Source organism: Eufriesea mexicana, unplaced genomic scaffold (assembly GCF_001483705.2).
Source record: "Eufriesea mexicana isolate 0111107269 unplaced genomic scaffold, ASM148370v2 scaffold12515, whole genome shotgun sequence".
In the NCBI taxonomy this organism is placed as follows: domain Eukaryota; kingdom Metazoa; phylum Arthropoda; class Insecta; order Hymenoptera; family Apidae; genus Eufriesea; species Eufriesea mexicana.
The window spans coordinates 151,393-170,020 of record NW_016920072.1 but is presented as its reverse complement, the minus strand read 5'-3'; the positions used below and the strand labels follow the sequence as shown (position 1 = coordinate 170,020).

At 34.1% G+C, this 18,628-nt stretch overlaps 2 protein-coding genes across 2 annotated transcripts; one reads left to right on the top strand and one right to left on the bottom strand.

Annotated features, from left to right (window-relative positions):
* The first annotated feature begins 580 nt into the window (after positions 1-580).
* On the top strand, positions 581-8,678 carry Sec71 (ADP ribosylation factor guanine nucleotide exchange factor Sec71). Its single transcript, XM_017908718.1, has 13 exons — positions 581-698; positions 1,403-1,902; positions 1,990-2,393; positions 2,538-2,942; positions 3,014-3,370; positions 3,485-3,796; positions 3,866-4,107; positions 4,196-4,476; positions 4,661-4,991; positions 5,499-6,095; positions 6,167-6,387; positions 6,946-7,149; positions 7,383-8,678. Exons 1-13 carry the CDS (start codon positions 581-583, stop codon positions 8,508-8,510), a joined length of 5,100 nt encoding a protein of 1,699 aa, XP_017764207.1. The 3' UTR covers positions 8,511-8,678.
* A 2,122-nt stretch (positions 8,679-10,800) lies between these two features.
* On the bottom strand, positions 10,801-17,932 carry Oseg2 (intraflagellar transport protein Oseg2). The gene is made up of 13 exons (XM_017908672.1): positions 17,894-17,932; positions 17,634-17,777; positions 17,434-17,546; positions 17,175-17,360; positions 16,467-16,880; positions 15,737-16,366; positions 14,075-15,320; positions 13,459-14,019; positions 12,917-13,360; positions 12,526-12,849; positions 12,027-12,443; positions 11,061-11,675; positions 10,801-10,990 (listed from the first exon to the last, which is right to left on the bottom strand). Exons 1-13 carry the CDS (start codon positions 17,930-17,932, stop codon positions 10,853-10,855), a joined length of 5,271 nt encoding a protein of 1,756 aa, XP_017764161.1. The 3' UTR covers positions 10,801-10,852.
* Positions 17,933-18,628: the final 696 nt, after the last annotated feature.

Here is an 18,628-nt window from a genome sequence, read left to right as displayed (position 1 = left end):
CCTGTGAATTTAAATTATTTTAAATTAATAGTCGTCATTAACAATACACTTTTTCAATGATAAATATATGTTTTAACATTTTTATATTTTAGTAAATGAGAAAATGTAGAAATCTAATCAAATTTGAAATGTTACAAGTACAGTACTGACCTAGGGATCTCTAAATTTTTTTATAAATAACTAGTAGATCGAGGGCGCCACATGGTCTTTCTTCGCCGTTTTAGTCTTTCTCTTGTGTCGTTTCTTTGCTGTTTCGAAAGCTTCCTGTCATTTTTGGAATTTCGTCATCGGTCCGTATAATTTCATAAAAAATGATTTGTATTACGGTTCTATGACGATATCTACTTGAAAAATTACTGCTGCATCTATTTGCCGTTCTCAAAGTTCCTGATCGATCCGCGATTCGTGGACAGTGTCGCAGAAGTTCCCAGTCTCCACGAACTTCTGGCTCCAGAAGGTGGTGCAAGGTGATGCTTGAGAAACCGGTATACAAATCATGGTGTTAAAGATGCGAGACTCTAGTCGAGTCGCGTGTGCTCCCATGCCAGCCTAGCAGAGGAATTAGCGCGGCCCGGCGACGATGCGAGATAACTCCAAAGAGATGTTCATTATCAGAGCTTTGGAAAAGATCCTGGCTGACCGGGATGTCAAACGGTCGCATCTCTCTCAACTTCGAAAATCCTGCGAGACTGCACTCGGTAAATGCATTAATGACGAAAGTTTCCTTTATGGTGACACAATATGTGTAATTGAAGAAATAGTTTGACTTATGCAAATAAAATGAAAGTATACATACTGTATTAAATGTTCAAAGTTGTAATGTATTGCTATAAAGTAGTATAAATAATAGTATTAAACATATTTTATGATTTGTCTTATTAATTTTGTATTTTTGTTTGTTGATTTTTTTATGTTACAATATGATTTTAGTTATGTATTATAATTGATAGTAGATTTATGGGTATAAGTTCTTTAAGCATTAAAAATTAAGTGATAGTATTACATCTCTTGGTCTTCATTGCAAGATTTAAATTGTATTAATCTGATGTTTTAATATGTCACATTAGCTGGAATTTCTCTTAATCTGTTAACGACACCTAAAATAATACTTATATTATTTAATAATATATATATTTTGAATAATGTAACCATATTGAATGTTATTAAATTACTTGAACTTTGATATTTGATGCATGTGTGTTGTAACATATTAAATATACACAATGTCTGATTATAGTATTCAATATATGTATTATTTGTTATTTGTATCTATTTTTAATTATTTATTATTGTACAGAATTATTTTATTTTTGATCTTTAAGAAATACAAAATAAAAAGAGTTTCTTATTTTTAAAAGAATATGAAAATCAATTATTATTTTAAATATATTTTATTTTTCAGATAACCTACGAAATGAGATCAAAGAAGGTTCAGGCACTCAAGTCTCAACTGCTTTGCCACAGCCTCGTAGTGATTCATATGTTATTTCTGCAGAGAAGTATTTTCTCCCCTTTGAATTGGCTTGCCAAAGTAAATCACCAAGAATTGTGGTCACTGCTTTGGATTGCCTACAAAAACTAATTGCATATGGACATCTTACGGGAAATGTACCTGATTCTACAGAACCGAATAAATTGCTCATTGTTCGTATTGTTGAAACAATATGTGGATGTTTCATGGGGCCACAGACAGATGAAGGCGTTCAGTTACAAATTATAAAAGCTCTTCTCACAGTAATGACCAGTCAACATGTAGAAGTTCATGAAGGTACTGTATTACTTACTATTCGTACAGTGTACAGTGTCTATCTGGCATCAAGGAACTTAGTTAATCAAACTACGGCTCGAGCTACACTCACCCAGATGATCAACGTTATTTTTGCACGCATGGAAACACAGGCAGTATGTTTACCAAGTAACTGATGCAAAACAATGAAAATTTATATAAAATCATAGTAAAAAACACTTTTGACTGTTCTATTATACTAGGAAGAAGAGAACGTTCGAAGTGAGGTAGAGCAACCTGAAACGACCAATGTGAACTCTACTAATTGTACTTCCGGAGGAGATTTCGAAACCGAGGCGGTAAATCATGAAAAACCGTCGACGGAGAGTAGTAATCAAGAACCACAGTTAATAGTCCGAGGGATCTTGGAGGATATGGTAAACCTTGTTGTTCCTGAAGATTCGACAAATCCAACTACAGTAACTTCGGAGGAGGCTAGCTTAGATCAAGTGCCTATAGATGAAAATTCTGACGAAACAGTTGCGGAAAGTGATAATATGGTCAGGGCAAAGTTTACACACGTGTTACAAAAGGATGCCTTCTTGGTTTTCAGGGCACTTTGCAAGCTTTCTATGAAACCACTTCCTGATGGCACTCCAGATCCAAAGTATGGAAAATATTTTCATTAAAGTAGTATTTTAGTGTAAACAATTGTCTTCTAATTAATTGTTAACTAAAATATAAGAAAAAAATATGATTCCAAAATTGTAATTTTTCTATAAGACATAATTCTGTGATATATTCTTTCTAGGTCCCACCAGCTTAGGTCAAAGATACTTTCTTTACAATTACTTCTGGGTATACTACAAAATGCTGGGCCAGTGTTACGCTCTAATGAAATGTTTGTTATAGCCATAAAACAATATCTCTGTGTAGCACTTTCGAAGAACGGTGTGTCTTCCGTTCCTGAGGTGTTTGAATTGTCTCTCGCATTGTTCCTTGCACTTCTGGCTCGCTTCAAAGTACACTTAAAGATGCAAATAGAGGTTTTCTTTAAGGAAATTTTTATGAATATTCTTGAGACTTCGAGTAGTTCCTTCGAACACAAATGGATGGTGATCCATGCTTTAACTCGCATTTGTGCGGATGCGCAAAGTGTTGTAGATATATATGTAAACTACGACTGCGATTTATCAGCTGCGAACCTGTTTGAAAGGTTTGATAATAATAAATATTTATAAAACTATTGAGTAAGATAGATTTTATATATTTTTCTACTTATTACAGACTTGTAAATGATTTATCAAAGATTGCACAGGGTAGACAAGCACTAGAATTAGGTGCTTCAGCCAATCAAGAAAAATCAATGCGAATTAGAGGCCTTGAATGCTTGGTGTCAATCTTAAAATGCATGGTTGAATGGAGCAGAGATCTGTACGTGAATCCGAGTGTACCAGCTGATCAGCAGCTCCCATCAGAGCCTCCTGATCCCCCAGTAGAGCCTCCACTACCACGTTATGGAAGTGCTGGCAGTCTATCCTCTGCAAACTCTAGTTTGGTGGGCAACAAAGAAATTCCAGATTCTCCTGAGCAATATGAAGTGCAAAAACAACAAAAAGAAGTGTGGGAAACTGGAATTGACATGTACGAATTATAATTAATTTTCTTTCTACATACTTGATGTGTTTCTTTGACTCATTCTGATATTTAAAATATCAGTTCATCTTTTATTAATTAAATTGGTATTTTTACCTTTAGTTTTAATCGAAAACCAAGCAAGGGAGTACAATACCTCCAAGAACAAAGTCTTTTGGGTAATTCATCTGAAGATGTTGCTCGTTGGCTTCATATGGATGAACGACTTGATAAAACTGCAATCGGTGATTTTCTTGGCGACCATAACCATAATCAAGTGATGTACAGCTATATTGATCAAATGAACTTTGCCGATCGCGATTTAGTTACAGCGCTCAGATATTTTCTCGAAGGTTTTCGATTGCCAGGCGAGGCACAGAAAATTGATCGATTAATGGAGAAATTCGCCAGTCGATATTGTGAATGTAATCCAAAGTAAGCAATCTCTATCCCAACTTCCAATATTACTTATATCGATTAATTACTTTTTTTCAACATTTCTAGCAATGGATTATTCACAAGTGCAGACACTGCTTATGTATTGGGCTTCTCAATCATTATGTTAACTACCGATCTCCATTCGCCTCAAGTGAAAAATAAAATGACGAAAGAACAATATATAAAATTAAATCGACGTATCAGCGACAATGAGGATTTGCCCGAAGAGTACTTATCGAAAATTTATGATGAGATAGCGGGTAATGAAATTAAAATGAAGTCCAATCCTAATCGACCTGGAAAACAAGGTAAAAAGAAAAGAGAAAAATTAAGAGTATAAAAAAAATTGCTATAATGAAATGTTATTAATAATTTTAAATATTTTTGATGCTATAGTAATATCGAGTGAAAAGAAACGGCGCCTTTTATGGAATATGGAAATGGAAGTAATCTCAACCGCGGCTAAAAACTTAATGGAATCTGTTAGCCATGTTCAAGCACCATTCACTACAGCTAAACATCTGGAGCACGTGCGACCAATGTTTAAAATAGCATGGACGCCATTTCTAGCAGCATTCAGTGTTGGTCTTCAAGATTGCGACGATCCTGAAATTGCCTCTCTTTGCCTAGATGGTATTAGATGTGCAATACGCATTGCTTGCATATTTCACATGACGGTAAATGTTACTGCGAAATTTTAAATTACTACACTAATCCAGTTCCAAGATGCAGTTTTATTCAATCAATTACTTTTATATCAACTAATTGGAGTTGGATAGTGTAGAATGTACAAAAGTAGAAAAGTAAAGGTAAAATATATAAAATATTTTTTGTAAATGTATCTCTTTCCATCAATTATAGTTAGAGCGAGACGCGTATGTACAAGCTTTAGCACGATTTACTTTATTGACTGCGAATTCACCAATTACTGAAATGAAGGCAAAGAACATCGATACGATTAAAACTTTGATCACTGTGGCTCACACCGACGGTAATTATCTTGGCAGCTCTTGGCTGGACGTCGTGAAATGCATCTCTCAACTTGAGCTTGCCCAGTTAATTGTCACTGGGGTCAGACCCCAACTCCTGGGTCCACTTTCAAAGCCACATTTTCCTTCACCATTGGTGAATTTCAATTTAACTCACAACAATTCTCATCAAAATAATAATTTGAATCTCAGTTCATTGGATCGTAAGTATATATTTGTGCTGTCACTATTTATCAATTTGTTAATAATATAACGGGGAAGTAAAAATAGTACATAAAAATATACATGTACTATGTATTGGCAGAAAAACAAATGGAAGAAATATAGATTAATTATATCTCTACAGGTATATTTTTTGTATTACAATCATTCATTTTGTATTACAATTGTTCAGTCAAATAGGGTGAACGAAATACATTAAAACCAAGTGGTATAGAGTAGACATAGATTCAGTGTGTTAACGATTCATATAAGATAAAAACTATATTGTGTATGTTATTAAAAATCTAAGATTGGGAGTTTGGTTAACTTATTAGAACATTTTTCTAGCAATGCATAGTACTTTTTTTGAAATTAATTCTTTGAAAATTAAATTTTCTTTGATAAGAATTTTATTTGTTAACATTTATTTATTTTTTTCATGAGAAATTACATCCACTAATATTAGAACATTGTATATAATTCATCCTTTTATTTTTTTTATTTTTTAGCAAGTGTAAAGGAGTCAATAGGAGAAACAAGTTCCCAGAGTGTGGTAGTGGCTGTTGACAGAATATTTACAGGTTCCACCAGATTAGATGGAGATGCTATTGTAGAATTTGTGAAAGCTCTCTGTCAGGTTTCTTTGGAAGAACTATCTCATCCAACACAACCAAGAATGTTCTCTTTGACTAAAATTGTAGAAATCTCTTATTACAACATGGCACGTATCAGACTTCAATGGTCCAGGATTTGGCAAGTCTTAGGAGATCATTTTGATAGGGTTGGCTGTAGTCCTCGCCAAGACATCGCTTTCTTCGCAGTTGATTTTTTGCGACAACTTGCAACCAAATTTATTGAAAAGGGAGAATTTGCTAATTTCCGATTTCAAAAGGATTTCCTCAGACCATTTGAGCATATCATGAAGAAGAATAGGTCCCCCGTTATTCGGGATATGGTGGTTCGTTGTGTTGCACAAATTGTACATTCACAGGCTCCCAACATTCGATCGGGATGGAAAAATATATTTAGCGTATTTCATCACGCAGCTAGTGATAGAGATGAAGCTGTAGTTGAGCTGGCGTTTTCTATGACTGGAAAAATTATAAGTGAGTGTTTAAGGCAGTAATTTAAATTAATTTGGTTTGTATAAGATAATATATTTGATATATATTTTTAGATGAATTATATGCTGAAGACTTCAGTATTATGGTCGATTCCTTCCAAGACGCCGTAAAGTGCCTCAGTGAATTTGCTTGCAATGCCTCCTTTCCAGAGACAAGCATGGAGGCTATAAGGTTAATACGTTCTTGCGCGTCATATATTGACGCTAATCCAAACCTCTTTGCGGAAGGCATGATGGACGATAGTGGGATGGTATCTGAGGAAGATAGAGCTTGGGTAAAGAACTTTATCCAATAAAGTTTCCATAAGTGACATTATTTTGGAATCGCTCAGTGACAATTATAAATACAATCTTCTGGAAAAATCTTTATTTCGTATAGTTTGGAATTTTCTTTTATACAAATATATTTAATATATTTGAAAGATTTTTCCAAAAAAAAAATGAGACTAGATATTATATAGTTAAGATAATTCTAAATTGATAATAATAGTATAGTAATACATATTGCATAATGAGTGACTAGAAAGTGCATTATTGAATGTATATGTAATACTTTACAGATTGACTTTTCACTCTGTACTAAACTAAATCTTACTTATGTTGTTGTACTGATGATGGAAAAACATAAAAGCAAATGCTAAAATGCTAGTAAAGTTAACAAAGTTGGGCAAGTTCAAGTAGCTTAATTGGTTTTAAGATTGAAATTCATATACTGTTTATATAATTAACGTCAAGCAAACTTAAAATACTGTCACTTACAAAGACATTACTATACATATAAAATATTGTTATAAAAAATTTGCAAGTTGAAGAATTTTTTATTTTCCTTTTAGGTTAGAGGATGGTTTCCACTGTTATTTGAACTATCATGTATAGTGAGCAGGTGTAAGTTAGATGTTCGTACACGTGCACTGACCGTTCTTTTTGATGTTGTAAAGACACATGGAGCTTCTTTCAAACCCCACTGGTGGAAAGATCTTTTTCAAGTTCTATTCAGAATCTTTGATAACATGAAGCTTCCTGAACAACATACAGAGGTAACCAAAAGAATTTATTTATTTAATTCTTCCATAGTAATTGATGTTTATTTAAATTATTTTTACAAGTTGGTCAAAAGTAGTTGTTTAATACACTCTAAATCGATGATACATTTCGTATATTTTATTTTATTCAAGCTAACACTAAAATGTCTACATATTTTTATATCAGTATTCTATTGGCAAATATGTATAGTAATATATATTTCTTACTGAAACTTTTAATGTTTCAGAAAGCAGAATGGATGACAACAACATGCAATCACGCTCTATACGCGATTGTCGATGTATTTTCACAGTTTTATGATACTTTAGGCCCTCTTCTCTTAGAACAGTTATATTCTCAGCTACTATGGTGCGTGCAGCAAGATAATGAGCAATTAGCACGTTCTGGAACTAATTGTTTGGAAAACTTAGTGATCAGTAATGGGATTAAGTTCGATGAACAGACTTGGGAGAAAACTTGCAGTTGTGTCCTTGATATCTTTGAAAGCACTCTACCATCTGCTTTACTTAGCTGGAAACCCCAGTCGCCTAATAAGGAATCTGACTTAGATATAATTACAGGAGAAGTAGATGGTCATGTGGGGATCCTCAAAAGAAGCAATAGCTCACAAAGTTTAACAAATGGCGAGACCATAAAAAACAAAGTTTTTTCTGCATTATTAATCAAATGTGTTGTGCAATTGGAGTTAATACAAACAATAGACAACATTGTGTTTTACCCGGCTACATCTCGGAAAGAGGATCAGGAAAACCTAGCGCTGGCGCAGGCGGACATGTTTAATGGAAAGTCCTCTGAACTAGGTGTAAGAGCTGGTGCAGACCAGCAGAAAGAAGAGCAGGGCATGTATTGTGCTCTCACTACTACACACTTATTACAATTAGTTGAATGTTTGTTAAAATCTCATAGATTTGCAAAGAGTTTTAATTCCAATCATGACCAACGGAATGTGTTATGGAAAGCTGGTTTCAGAGGCAATGTGAAACCAAATTTGCTTAAGCAAGAAACGCAATCTTTAGCGTGTGCATTAAGAATTCTATTCAAAATGTATAGTGACGAGGCTCACAGGGCTGATTGGAGTAAGGTGAAGACTAGGCTTGTAGAGGTGACTTGTGAAGCACTGGAATATTTCTTGGCGCTTTCTAATGAAGCTCATAGAGATGCCTGGACTCCCATACTGTTATTACTCCTCACAAGAATTCTGAAGATGAGCGATAATAGGTTCGCGGTCCACGCGTCCAGTTGTTACCCCCTACTCTGTGAGGTTATGTGTTTCGATCTCAAACCGGAGTTAAGGTCTGTACTTCGAAGATTCTTTCTGAGGATTGGTCCGGTATTCAGGATCACACAACAGTAGTGGTTGTAATTAATCATTGTAAAGAGTGAGGTTATATAATTTTTTGAGTTGGTTCTACCTAGAAAGAAGGACTTCTTGTAATTTGAATTGGTTATAGTTTTTTTCTAGATAAATATGGAAGTTTATGAAATTAGGTTAGTTTCAATTACCTCTTTAGTTATATTTTTGAGTGACAAGATGTACAGTAGGATACAAAATGTTTGAGCTGATTAATTTTTGATTCTTACTTTGAGGAAAAAATGCTAAACTAAATTTTATATTATAGGTAGTTAAAGAATAATACAAGTACAAGGTAAAGTGTGGTTTTATCATTTATTTTAGCTTTTTTCCCAAAGCAGAGAATAAAAATTAATTATTCAGAAGGGTTGCATGCTACTATAAAAATTTAAATTCTAATAATATATAATATTTGCTTTTATTTGTAATGTGAAAAAAAAACTATAACTTGTTCTTGCAAGAATTTTTCCTATATTTTGACGCAAATTAGAATGGAAAAGAAACAAATTGTTTAAAGTATTTTTTCTCGAAAAAAAAGTTTATTAAATACAGAATCTGTTTGATATTTAAGGATGGACGTATGAAATAAATTGTCAAACAAAGTGAAACATGTTTTAGCAAAATTCTAGGGGAAAGCGTAATATGCATGTATTGTATATGTTCCAAACCCTGTTTATATCAACATATTCTTCATTTTTATAAGGAAAAGGAGACTTTGAGCAAAGAATTATGTACTTCAATCAATATATGTATACAGGGTATTTAATAAATAGAGTATTTTCTGGACATGATAAAATATGCAATTTCAAAAAGAAAATACTAATAATAGATTTTTATTTGAGTGTATATTCTTCAAGTTTACTTGTTTACATTTCAATTTAAACTTAATTATTTTAGGCACTGTTTTAATGGTATTCTATTGAATTTAAATTTTGTTGTTATAATTGAAAATTAAATCAAAACATTCCTAATTAAATATTCGTTATGGTATTAATTAAACAGGATAGAAGATGTTTAACAAATGTTGGATCGAGGAGAAGAAATTATTTATAAAATTGTATAAAGTAATCTCTTGCAAATAGATTTTCTGCATATTTAGTATATGTCATCATGCTCTAGGTGTTGAACAAAAAGAAAAAAATACTTCTGTGTTCCCAGGGAATGCACTATTTATCAAATGTTTTGTATATTCAGTTGCTATAAAAGTATACAAAGTGTCTTTTGAAGTATACTGTATTGTAAAAAAAAAATAGCTTATCGAGTAAAAAGACGGTGATTTTCGATATTTTTATAGAATTAATTAGTAACATTATAACTTCTAAATAAGTTGAGAATTTATTAACCTGTAGCCAAATAGAATCATTAATAAATTATGTTTTTGATTAGAAATTTTTTCTACAGTACATTTTCTAAGACACTTTTTGTATATACGAACAAAATACTTAGGAAATGATGGTATAAGCGAGAAATGGCAGATATTTAATTAAAAATAAAATAACCATTCTGTTTAAAGATGTTTTTTATTTTTATAAGTGTTATAATCAAAATGACGAATAACTATATTGAATCCCGATATTCTTATATTTAAAAAGATGAGTAAGTGTCTCAGTATTAAATTTTGAAGCCTTAATGGCTTAGTTCTTTGTGTGTTTAAAATTCATTTAACTTTCACCAATTTTTGTCAGAACTTTATCTTTTAATTTTTACGTATTTTAATTTATTTTACTATATTGAAATGAGAATAAGTAGTAAAATATTAACGGTTAAAGATAAGTAAAAAGTCAAAGAGATAATGCAGTAGCAAAGGGGAATTTAAAAAGTGTCCTGTATAATTTATTATGTGTTTAATACCGTAAAGTTTCTCATTTCTAGCTTGTACTACTATTTTCGAAATACATAGTCTGTGTATAAAATGCAATACGCGCATAGTCATCACGGAATAGTCGTATAAATATAAATGTCCATCGCGGATAGGTGTTCAGACAACGAGTGATAGTTATCCTGATAACTCACTAGGGTTTCGATCGTTATACATAGAGTTAGTTTAATAATAAGACACAAGAAATCCCGTGGACACATGTTGCATGTATATTCACATCGCATAGTAACTATTTATGCTTAAGTTAGATTAATTATTTACATAATGCAGCCTTATTTAAATAAATTCTAGAGAAATGAGAAGATACTTTTGATTCTGGGTTACCTTTTTATTTAAAAAGAAATATCATTGGTCAAGCATATTTTATTTATATATATGAAATTGAAACAATTTTAACTCATATTTACAGAAAAATATTTTTATTCAGTATATTCTAAGAAATGCGAATAAGTAACAATAAATGTTTTCAAAAGGAATAACTGGGAATTGCTCCAAACCATTCTTGAATGAAAACTAGAATATCATTAAGATTTGAATTTTGAGGAGCTTGCCGCGCCGTGTTAATCAATTTTGTCCAATCATCACGATCCGCCAAATGCTCACTCTTAACAAAAAGCAATTAATTATTATTCTCTGAACAAAATTTAAAAAATACTTTAAAGTTACAAAAGTACCTCTGGAAATCTAATTATTGGACCTTGAACAGGATATCCAGTCAAGATACAATGTTGAAGGCTTCCAGAATCAATGGTACGAGCAGTCAGTGATCCTATGTATACTCCTCTATGATCTGTAGGGAGAATTTGTTCTACTTTCTGATCCATGGACACAGCAAGAACCCATTCACGAGCCTCTTCTCTCTGTTCCACTGTTAAACTTAATGTTTGTGGTAAAGGAACTTCCACTGGGAAGTCTGTTACAGCCAAATCGTCAACATCTAATACAGTACTATCACCTTCTTCAATGCATTCTTCCAAATCCAAAAAGTGGTTCAGGAAGACAAAGGCTTCAGTGTTCTTTCCAGCTGTACGTGCTTCGATTCCAGCTTCATAGTAAGCTCGATCGACAAGAATGAGATCCGTGTATCTCAATAAAGTGATAGAGACTTTCAGTACGATACCAGAAAGCACAGGATAGTCGCGGCAGCCACATTTCACTGCTGAGTAGTGTGTAGCTTCGAGCAGTTTCCCAAATTTAGATTTTGACTCAACTTCTGATAATTTTATACTGTTCCAAAAATTTAAAAGTACTGTTCGTAAGAGAGCCAAATGTTTATATTCATAGTAAGCCTGAAACAACATATAATAGCATATAAGTAAACGATTACTAACACGACTTCTACCATGATTACTTATTCGGGGAAGAGTATCGTTTTCTAACGAAATCATTCTATGTCCGGAGTAAGCGAAATAAAGAAGTAGCAACTTATTTTTGTCAAGAGGATCAGAAGAAGCTCAGCAGTCTTAATTAAAAACATTGATGGATGATTTATTAGGAATTTATTAGAAATTATTCTTTACTTCAGTCCCGTTATCAATCAATTATAGTCGATTTTACAAGGCTAGTGGAAGTATGATTGCATATCAAGAAAATTCTCATTACCTTATTTTTAAATTTATAATTAATTGTAATTTAAATACCTCAGAGTTTAGAACACTCTCCGATAATTGCAAGTAGAGATTAAAATTTTGTGGAATGGGAGGAGCACCGTACTTAACGTACAAATGCAAAGCTTCTAATGGAGCATTTCCTTTCAGAAGCTGTGCTGCTCTTTGTGCCACATATTTATGCAAAATTTGTGTGTCCTGGGTGCTTGCAGTTTCAAATACTTGGTTCCATTGACCCTTATTAGCCAATATTTCAAGTCCAGCATCTGTATCTATCTCGACAAGTCTGTCTATTTGTCCATCTCTTAACATTGCTTCTTTGTACTTCTCTTCGAGATAAGGTTCTATATCTGGTGCCAGTTCATTTACAATTCGTTTGGCTTTTTCCCATTCTCCAACAGACGCTAATGCATCTATTGCGTCTTTCAGTCTATCTGCTTGTAAGAATACCTAGAGAAAAGAAAGAAAGAATAAAATATGTGAAATTAAATCACTGTTATATTCAATGGATATTCAATGAAAAGATAGTAACTTGGGCAGCAATAGCGTATTCTCCAATAGCAAATAATCGAGAACCAAGGTTTTCTCCGATTTGAATAGCAGTTTCTGGATCAGCTTGATGAATCAAGATATCAGCCGCTTTGATGAGAAATGATCTAGGTGCTTGAGGATCGAGAGTCAAGATATCTAGAGCAGCTCGCACTTCTCCGACTTCTAACCACTTCCTGGCTTCCTCAAATGCGTTTGTGCCAGCAAGAGAGGCACTCTTTTGACCCAGTTCACGTCGAAGATTTGTTTCTTGACTCGGTAAATATTCTCTGCAAACACGTAATGCTTCGGACCACATTCCAGCTTTCTGTGAAATTTAAAACGCATTAGAAAGGAAAGAGCAATATAATGCATTTAGCAAATAATATAGTTACTTTATAATTTTCGATAATGATTTCAGGTTTATGGGCTCTCAGTAGCAAAGTCTCAGCCAAGGAATAGTCCTGTGCTTCAGCTACTTCATTGGCCCTAGCAATAAGTACTTGAGCAACGGCATTTTGGTCGATCGATTGGGCTACATCTTCAGCAGCTTCCCAATCTCGAGTGTGAATGTACATTTGAACGGCTTCCATGGTTCTTCCAGCTTTGATGAATTCTTTCTCCGCCTCAGAGAAGCGACCTGCGTCTTCCAGTGCCATGGCGTATCTATAATGAACCTCTTTCTTTTGATCAGCATTTCCATATTTGGCTATTTCTAAAGCCCAGTCGAATAAATCAGCTTCACAAGCTAACTGCAAACAGCCGTCTAAATATTTTAATCGCATCAGTAGTCTTGCTGCTAATTCTGGTGCAAGTGTACGTGCCCATATTAAAGCAACCTATAGAAAAGTACGAGCTTTTAATTATCATATATAATTTTGATTAAAATCCAGAATTATTATAATTAAGACCAATTGGCCTGTTTAATAATTAAGACCTGTTGGGCTGCATCCTCTCCAGCATTTTGTTTTGCCACACGAAGTGCATCCTCCCACATGTTAGCTGATCTGTAAGCAGTTACTGCACTTCTCCAGTCACCAGCTGCAAGATAATGCTCCTCAGCCTCTCGAGGTTTGCCAAAATCATTCAGTTCTTTAGCTAGATGTGCATGAGTAACCTCCAAAAGGTCTGGCCTGTATCTTGCTACTAGTCTAATCATATCTGCACGACGTCCAGCTTTTCTGTACATTGCTATCGCCGAATCGTATTTACCAATAGCAAGATATAGTTCTTCAGCATGTTTGAGGTTTCCTGCTTCAGAGAAAATTATAGCATGTTTAGTAAGAATTTCATTTGCTTCTTGAGGGGTCATATACTCCTGCGCCACTTCGTGAGCACGACTCCAATTGCCATTTTGTATGTGAACATCTACTGCTCGTTTAGCATCTCCAGAACGAATAAATAACTTTTCCGCCAGGTTTTTTTCACCTATAGAGGCGAAATATTCGGCCAGTTTTTCGCATTGCTTCCTTATCTCCGGATCATCATCCTCAATCACCTTTGTGAAAATTTTTAATAAAGTTATTTGTATTTAATTTAAAAAATATACTTACTTGTATGATCTGTAGACCTTTTCTCCATTGTCGGGCATTGATAGCAGCATTCAGAGCTAGAGCAGTTTCTCCTGCTTCTATAAAATGATTAATAGCTGCATCATAGTGACTAGCAGAAGCCAAATGCTTGCCCCAATCTCGTTCAAGATCAACTACTGAAGTAGGATCCACTTTTCTGGCCAATTCTAATGCTCTTGCAAATACACCAGCTTGAGAGTAACATTTGATAGCTTCTAAAGGATCCGAAGTTTTTTCCAATAGTTCTCCAGCCAGTTCCATCAAGTCTGTTGCCTTCAAAACTCTTACAATTTCATTGACAATTGATTTGTCTTCTAGCAGTTCGTCATTAGTCAAGACAAGTCGTGCTGCTCGACCAGGTCGACGAGCATCTAAGTACAACTTTACTGCTCGTCGAGGATTAGTGGATTCCAAAATAACAGCAGCTCTGGCTGCTTGACCACTTTCGAGTAACCAAGTTAGATGTTTGTCTCTGAGTTCTTGGAGACCTGGCCATCCTCTGTTTTGCGCCAAACTCAGTGCATCTTCCCAGTGCCAATATTTCTGATACATGTCCAGAGCTTGATCTAATTCATTCTGCTCCAAGTAAATTACTTCCGCAGTTTTTAATTCGCCATTTAGAATTGCAAGCCTTGCCCAACAGTCAGGACATGAAAGTGGATCATTACCAGTTTCTGCACTATACTTTTCACCAATCTTTATTATATTTGATAGAAATCTGAACAAATAACTTAGTGTTATAAAATTTATAAGGAAAAAAAGAAACATATATAAACGATACCTGGAGCAGGCTACATCTCCAAGAGCTGCATAACATCTTGCAGCCACCAATAACTGTCTAGCAGCCATTGCGTTTCTAGCTACATTTTCCCACATAGCTTCTGCTTGAGGTCTATCTGCCAATTCCTCCAAGAACAGCAGAGCTCTACCAAAATCATTATCGTGCAGTGCTGTACCAAACTCTATTAGTGGTTCATCTAGCAAGTAAGCCACTTTGCCTCCGAGTTCCTCTACCATGACAGAAGTCCTTCCATCTTCCCTAATAATGTCTACAGCGTCTCCACGGACCGGAATCAGAGTTGCTACTTCAGGAGCATCGACATTGTACCATAATGCCAAGGTTTGTCCTGTTTGGGCAACCACTACATCACTCCCTAGCACCCATGAAGCGAAACTGACTCCAGTTAATAATAATATCCTTCCACCTAGTTCGTCACTCAGCCATAATCTAAGTAATAACAAAAATTAAAAATAATACTTTAGTCAAAATTTCTTTTTAAATTTTTATTTTCTCAATCGTCCTATATATTTCAGATTACTGACGCCATAATTATCGACAGTAGGGTTTATAATATCGACACTAGACACGGTGGTATCGCAAATAATGTCTACATTACCGACTTTAAAATTAATGTTGCGTAATTGTATTTTTTTGACGTGTTTCCTAATTTTTTAGAGATCTCTATAAATCGTAAATTTTATATATCACCTACTGACATAGAAAGAAGGCAAAGCTTTAGTAAAGTTGTAAATCAAAAACAGAGGATGTAGTAATTTGGGTATGAATTTTAATTTATGAGAAATGTAATATTTTGGTATCAAACCCAGAATTGTTTTCTATAAATATAAAAATTATTTTGTTACCTTGCCCTTTTATCCCTAGATAGCAGTCTATGGCCCGTTTCGCTTAGTTCCAACCAATCTACACGAACATCATAAGAAATCATTGCAACAGTGAGCCCTGTCGTTAGGTCCATTATACGAACAGTTCTGGGGTCCAATAAATAAGCAAGTCTTTTATTCTCTGGTGCCCCAGCAACTTGTCTTTCGTTAATTCTCACACTAACTACGTGGGGGTTGATCGCCTCTGTTCTCACCGATCCTAGCACATCGTTATTTCCATATTCAACAATAGTTAATTCTCCAGTACAGAAGATTAGGCATACTCTTGGGTACTCGAAGAAGAACTTTTCATTATTGCTCTTGTCGTCCCAAGGAATTTCACTGATAAGGTTCAATTCTATATCAGCAAGGAGTAAAGTGTTAGTTGTGCGAGCCACCACATTATTGTCAGCTCTTCCTAAGATTTTGACGTCCTCTATTTCGTAACCTGTCTGTGATCTGATAATTACTGGTCGATTACCCTCGTGTAATGGTCGAATGACCACTTGGCTGGGACCAACATAGGCTACTTCGTGACTGCCTTTGATTACTGTCCTTTTTAGCACAGTTTCAAATTGCTCTACAGCTCCACAGAGGCTGCCTACGAGTAATCTGAAACAACATAAATGTTCGAAGGTAGAAAAAGAACTTAAAAAAGTGTTCGATATTCGAGAAGTAAATTTAACAGTTACTAATTATTATGCAATCTAACCTGGAGCCATCGCGGCGCCAGCATATTGCTGTGACAGTGTAGAAATTAGGCAAATATCTAGTGTTAGCTTCCTCCCAAAGTGAACGCCGTGGACTCCAGTCCAAAATTCGTATTTTATCCCAGGAACCAATAGCTATACTCTGCCCACTAGGACTACAACAGGCTACTGCAATTTCTTTTTCATTTTCACGACTGTAGTCGAAAGTTTTTACTAGTTTTCCACGAAAATCATAAAATGTTACACGCCTGTCACATCCTGCAGCTAGGATATGAGATTGAGCCCAAGCTAACGCATATGCTGGTACAGTATGAGTACAGATACGTCCAGATGGTTCATGATTTCCATCGTCAGTCAAATAATACTTTATGATGCTACCGTCAGCGTGACTTGATAGAAAACCAGTTCCCCGTATACTGAAATTTTTAAGAAATCACGAGGTAGTAGAAAATAAACATTTTTTGTTCAATAAATATATGTTCGATCTTGCCTTATCGATTATAATGAAAATTTAGCAATGAAGATTTTATGCACTTGTTGACAGACGTCTGACAGGCACATTTTCAAAATTGCATTATTAAAAAGTAAAGCATAATTATCATAATTAAAGATAAGACATATTCATTAGACAAGGAATGCTCTTTTTGTCATATCTTATGGAATATTTTAATCCAATAGATCAATAGAAATGTAGGAAGAGAAACAGATACTTTGAAACTAGCGAGACTGTTGTTGAATCAGCAGTGTAAAGTGTCTGAGTCTTCTGAGACTTCACCAATGCCGCCCGAACCTTGCCATCTACTAAACCAACTATAATTGGTCCTTCGATCAACCATATTAGACAAGTAACCGCAGAACTTTGCCGAAACTTGTTGCAAATTACTTTCTTCTCTCCCCTATAAAGACATCATTATATTTAGAATACGTACACGATTTTCAAATTGAGTTTTTCAGATTTTTATTATTTACCATTGTTCTCCGATCTTGTAGACATAAATTATGCAATCACTTTGGCCAACTGCTATTTTTGTTGAATCTGGAGAGAAGGCTATATCCTTAATTACATAACTCTTCTTACCAAACTGAAAAAAATAAAATTAATGTTACAATAAATAATATTATCTTGAATTGTGTACTTATACTCTTTTCTTCAAATTTATCGTACGTACCTTCGCGTCAACAGGTTTCGTGGAAAATCTATCTCGTTTCACACAATTCTCGTCAAAAAGATATATAGAACGATCAGAAGAAGCAACAGCCAATTTTAAATTGTTCGGTGACCAGACTATACCCACCACTCGATTTTCATATTCCTATTTTGCATTTTATGAAGATCCATGTACATATATATATTCCAAATTAATTATTAAAACAATTATAAGCGATTGAGCCTTTGAGAATAAATTTAGAACGCCGAGAATATACTTACATGTGGTGGTATAACGTTGCCCAAATATTTGAGCAACATAATGGTCTATGATAATTCTCAACATCGACTTACTATAAAGAATTCTCAGAAAAGTTTTATTTCCGCAGTTGCGGTGCTTCAGGTCGGGCAATGAGAGTTCTATGTACAGTAGGAATGCATGAGTGATTTGTTTGTGTACACTTGCGTTGCTTGGCAACATTTTAGGGCTTATTCATCAATCGCGAAAGTCGAAAGAATTGATGAAGATTTTTGTTAAAATTGAAACATGTGGATTTGATATACTCTCTTATAAATTGAATAAATATTTACAATTGTGGAAGTATTTTAGTGTTTTTCATATTGTGCTATCAAGTACATAAAGTCTTAATTAGTATTTCAACTCAAATACTTTATTTAAACAAATAAGCACATTATTATAACAATAAAAAACATACTACTACTAACAATCTATTAATAATAAATAAATAGGTTTTCCTAACATCTATTTGGGTCAAAGCAATTGGTATGTTTGACCAATTTTGTTTGACAGTCCTACAAGAATAAAAACTTGAGGCCTTTTTCTAATACTTCTAAGCCACTAAGAATAATCTATACATTTAGTAAGTATTTAAATCCATTTATCACAAGTCATACAATATTAAATGAAGAATCATTTCAAAATAAGAACTGTTCAAAAGTAAAATTCTTTTTTTAGAATTAATACAAACCTTCGGTATTGAGCATTAATAAAAAATA

Excerpts from the sequence above, each read along its gene's own strand:
- Sec71 (XM_017908718.1), top strand. The coding sequence starts at position 581 with ATGCGAGATAACTCCAAAGAGATGTTCATTATCAGAGCTTTGGAAAAG. Across the intron at positions 1,903-1,989 it reads CACGCATGGAAACACAGGCA|GAAGAAGAGAACGTTCGAAG; the intron begins GTATGTTTACCA and ends CTATTATACTAG. Across the intron at positions 4,477-4,660 it reads CTTGCATATTTCACATGACG|TTAGAGCGAGACGCGTATGT; the intron begins GTAAATGTTACT and ends CATCAATTATAG.
- Oseg2 (XM_017908672.1), bottom strand. The coding sequence starts at position 17,932 with ATGTTGCTCAAATATTTGGGCAACGTTATACCACCACAT. Across the intron at positions 16,881-17,174 it reads ACAGTCTCGCTAGTTTCAAA|TATACGGGGAACTGGTTTTC; the intron begins GTATCTGTTTCT and ends TAAAAATTTCAG. Across the intron at positions 15,321-15,736 it reads TCTAGGGATAAAAGGGCAAG|ATTATGGCTGAGTGACGAAC; the intron begins GTAACAAAATAA and ends GTTATTACTTAG.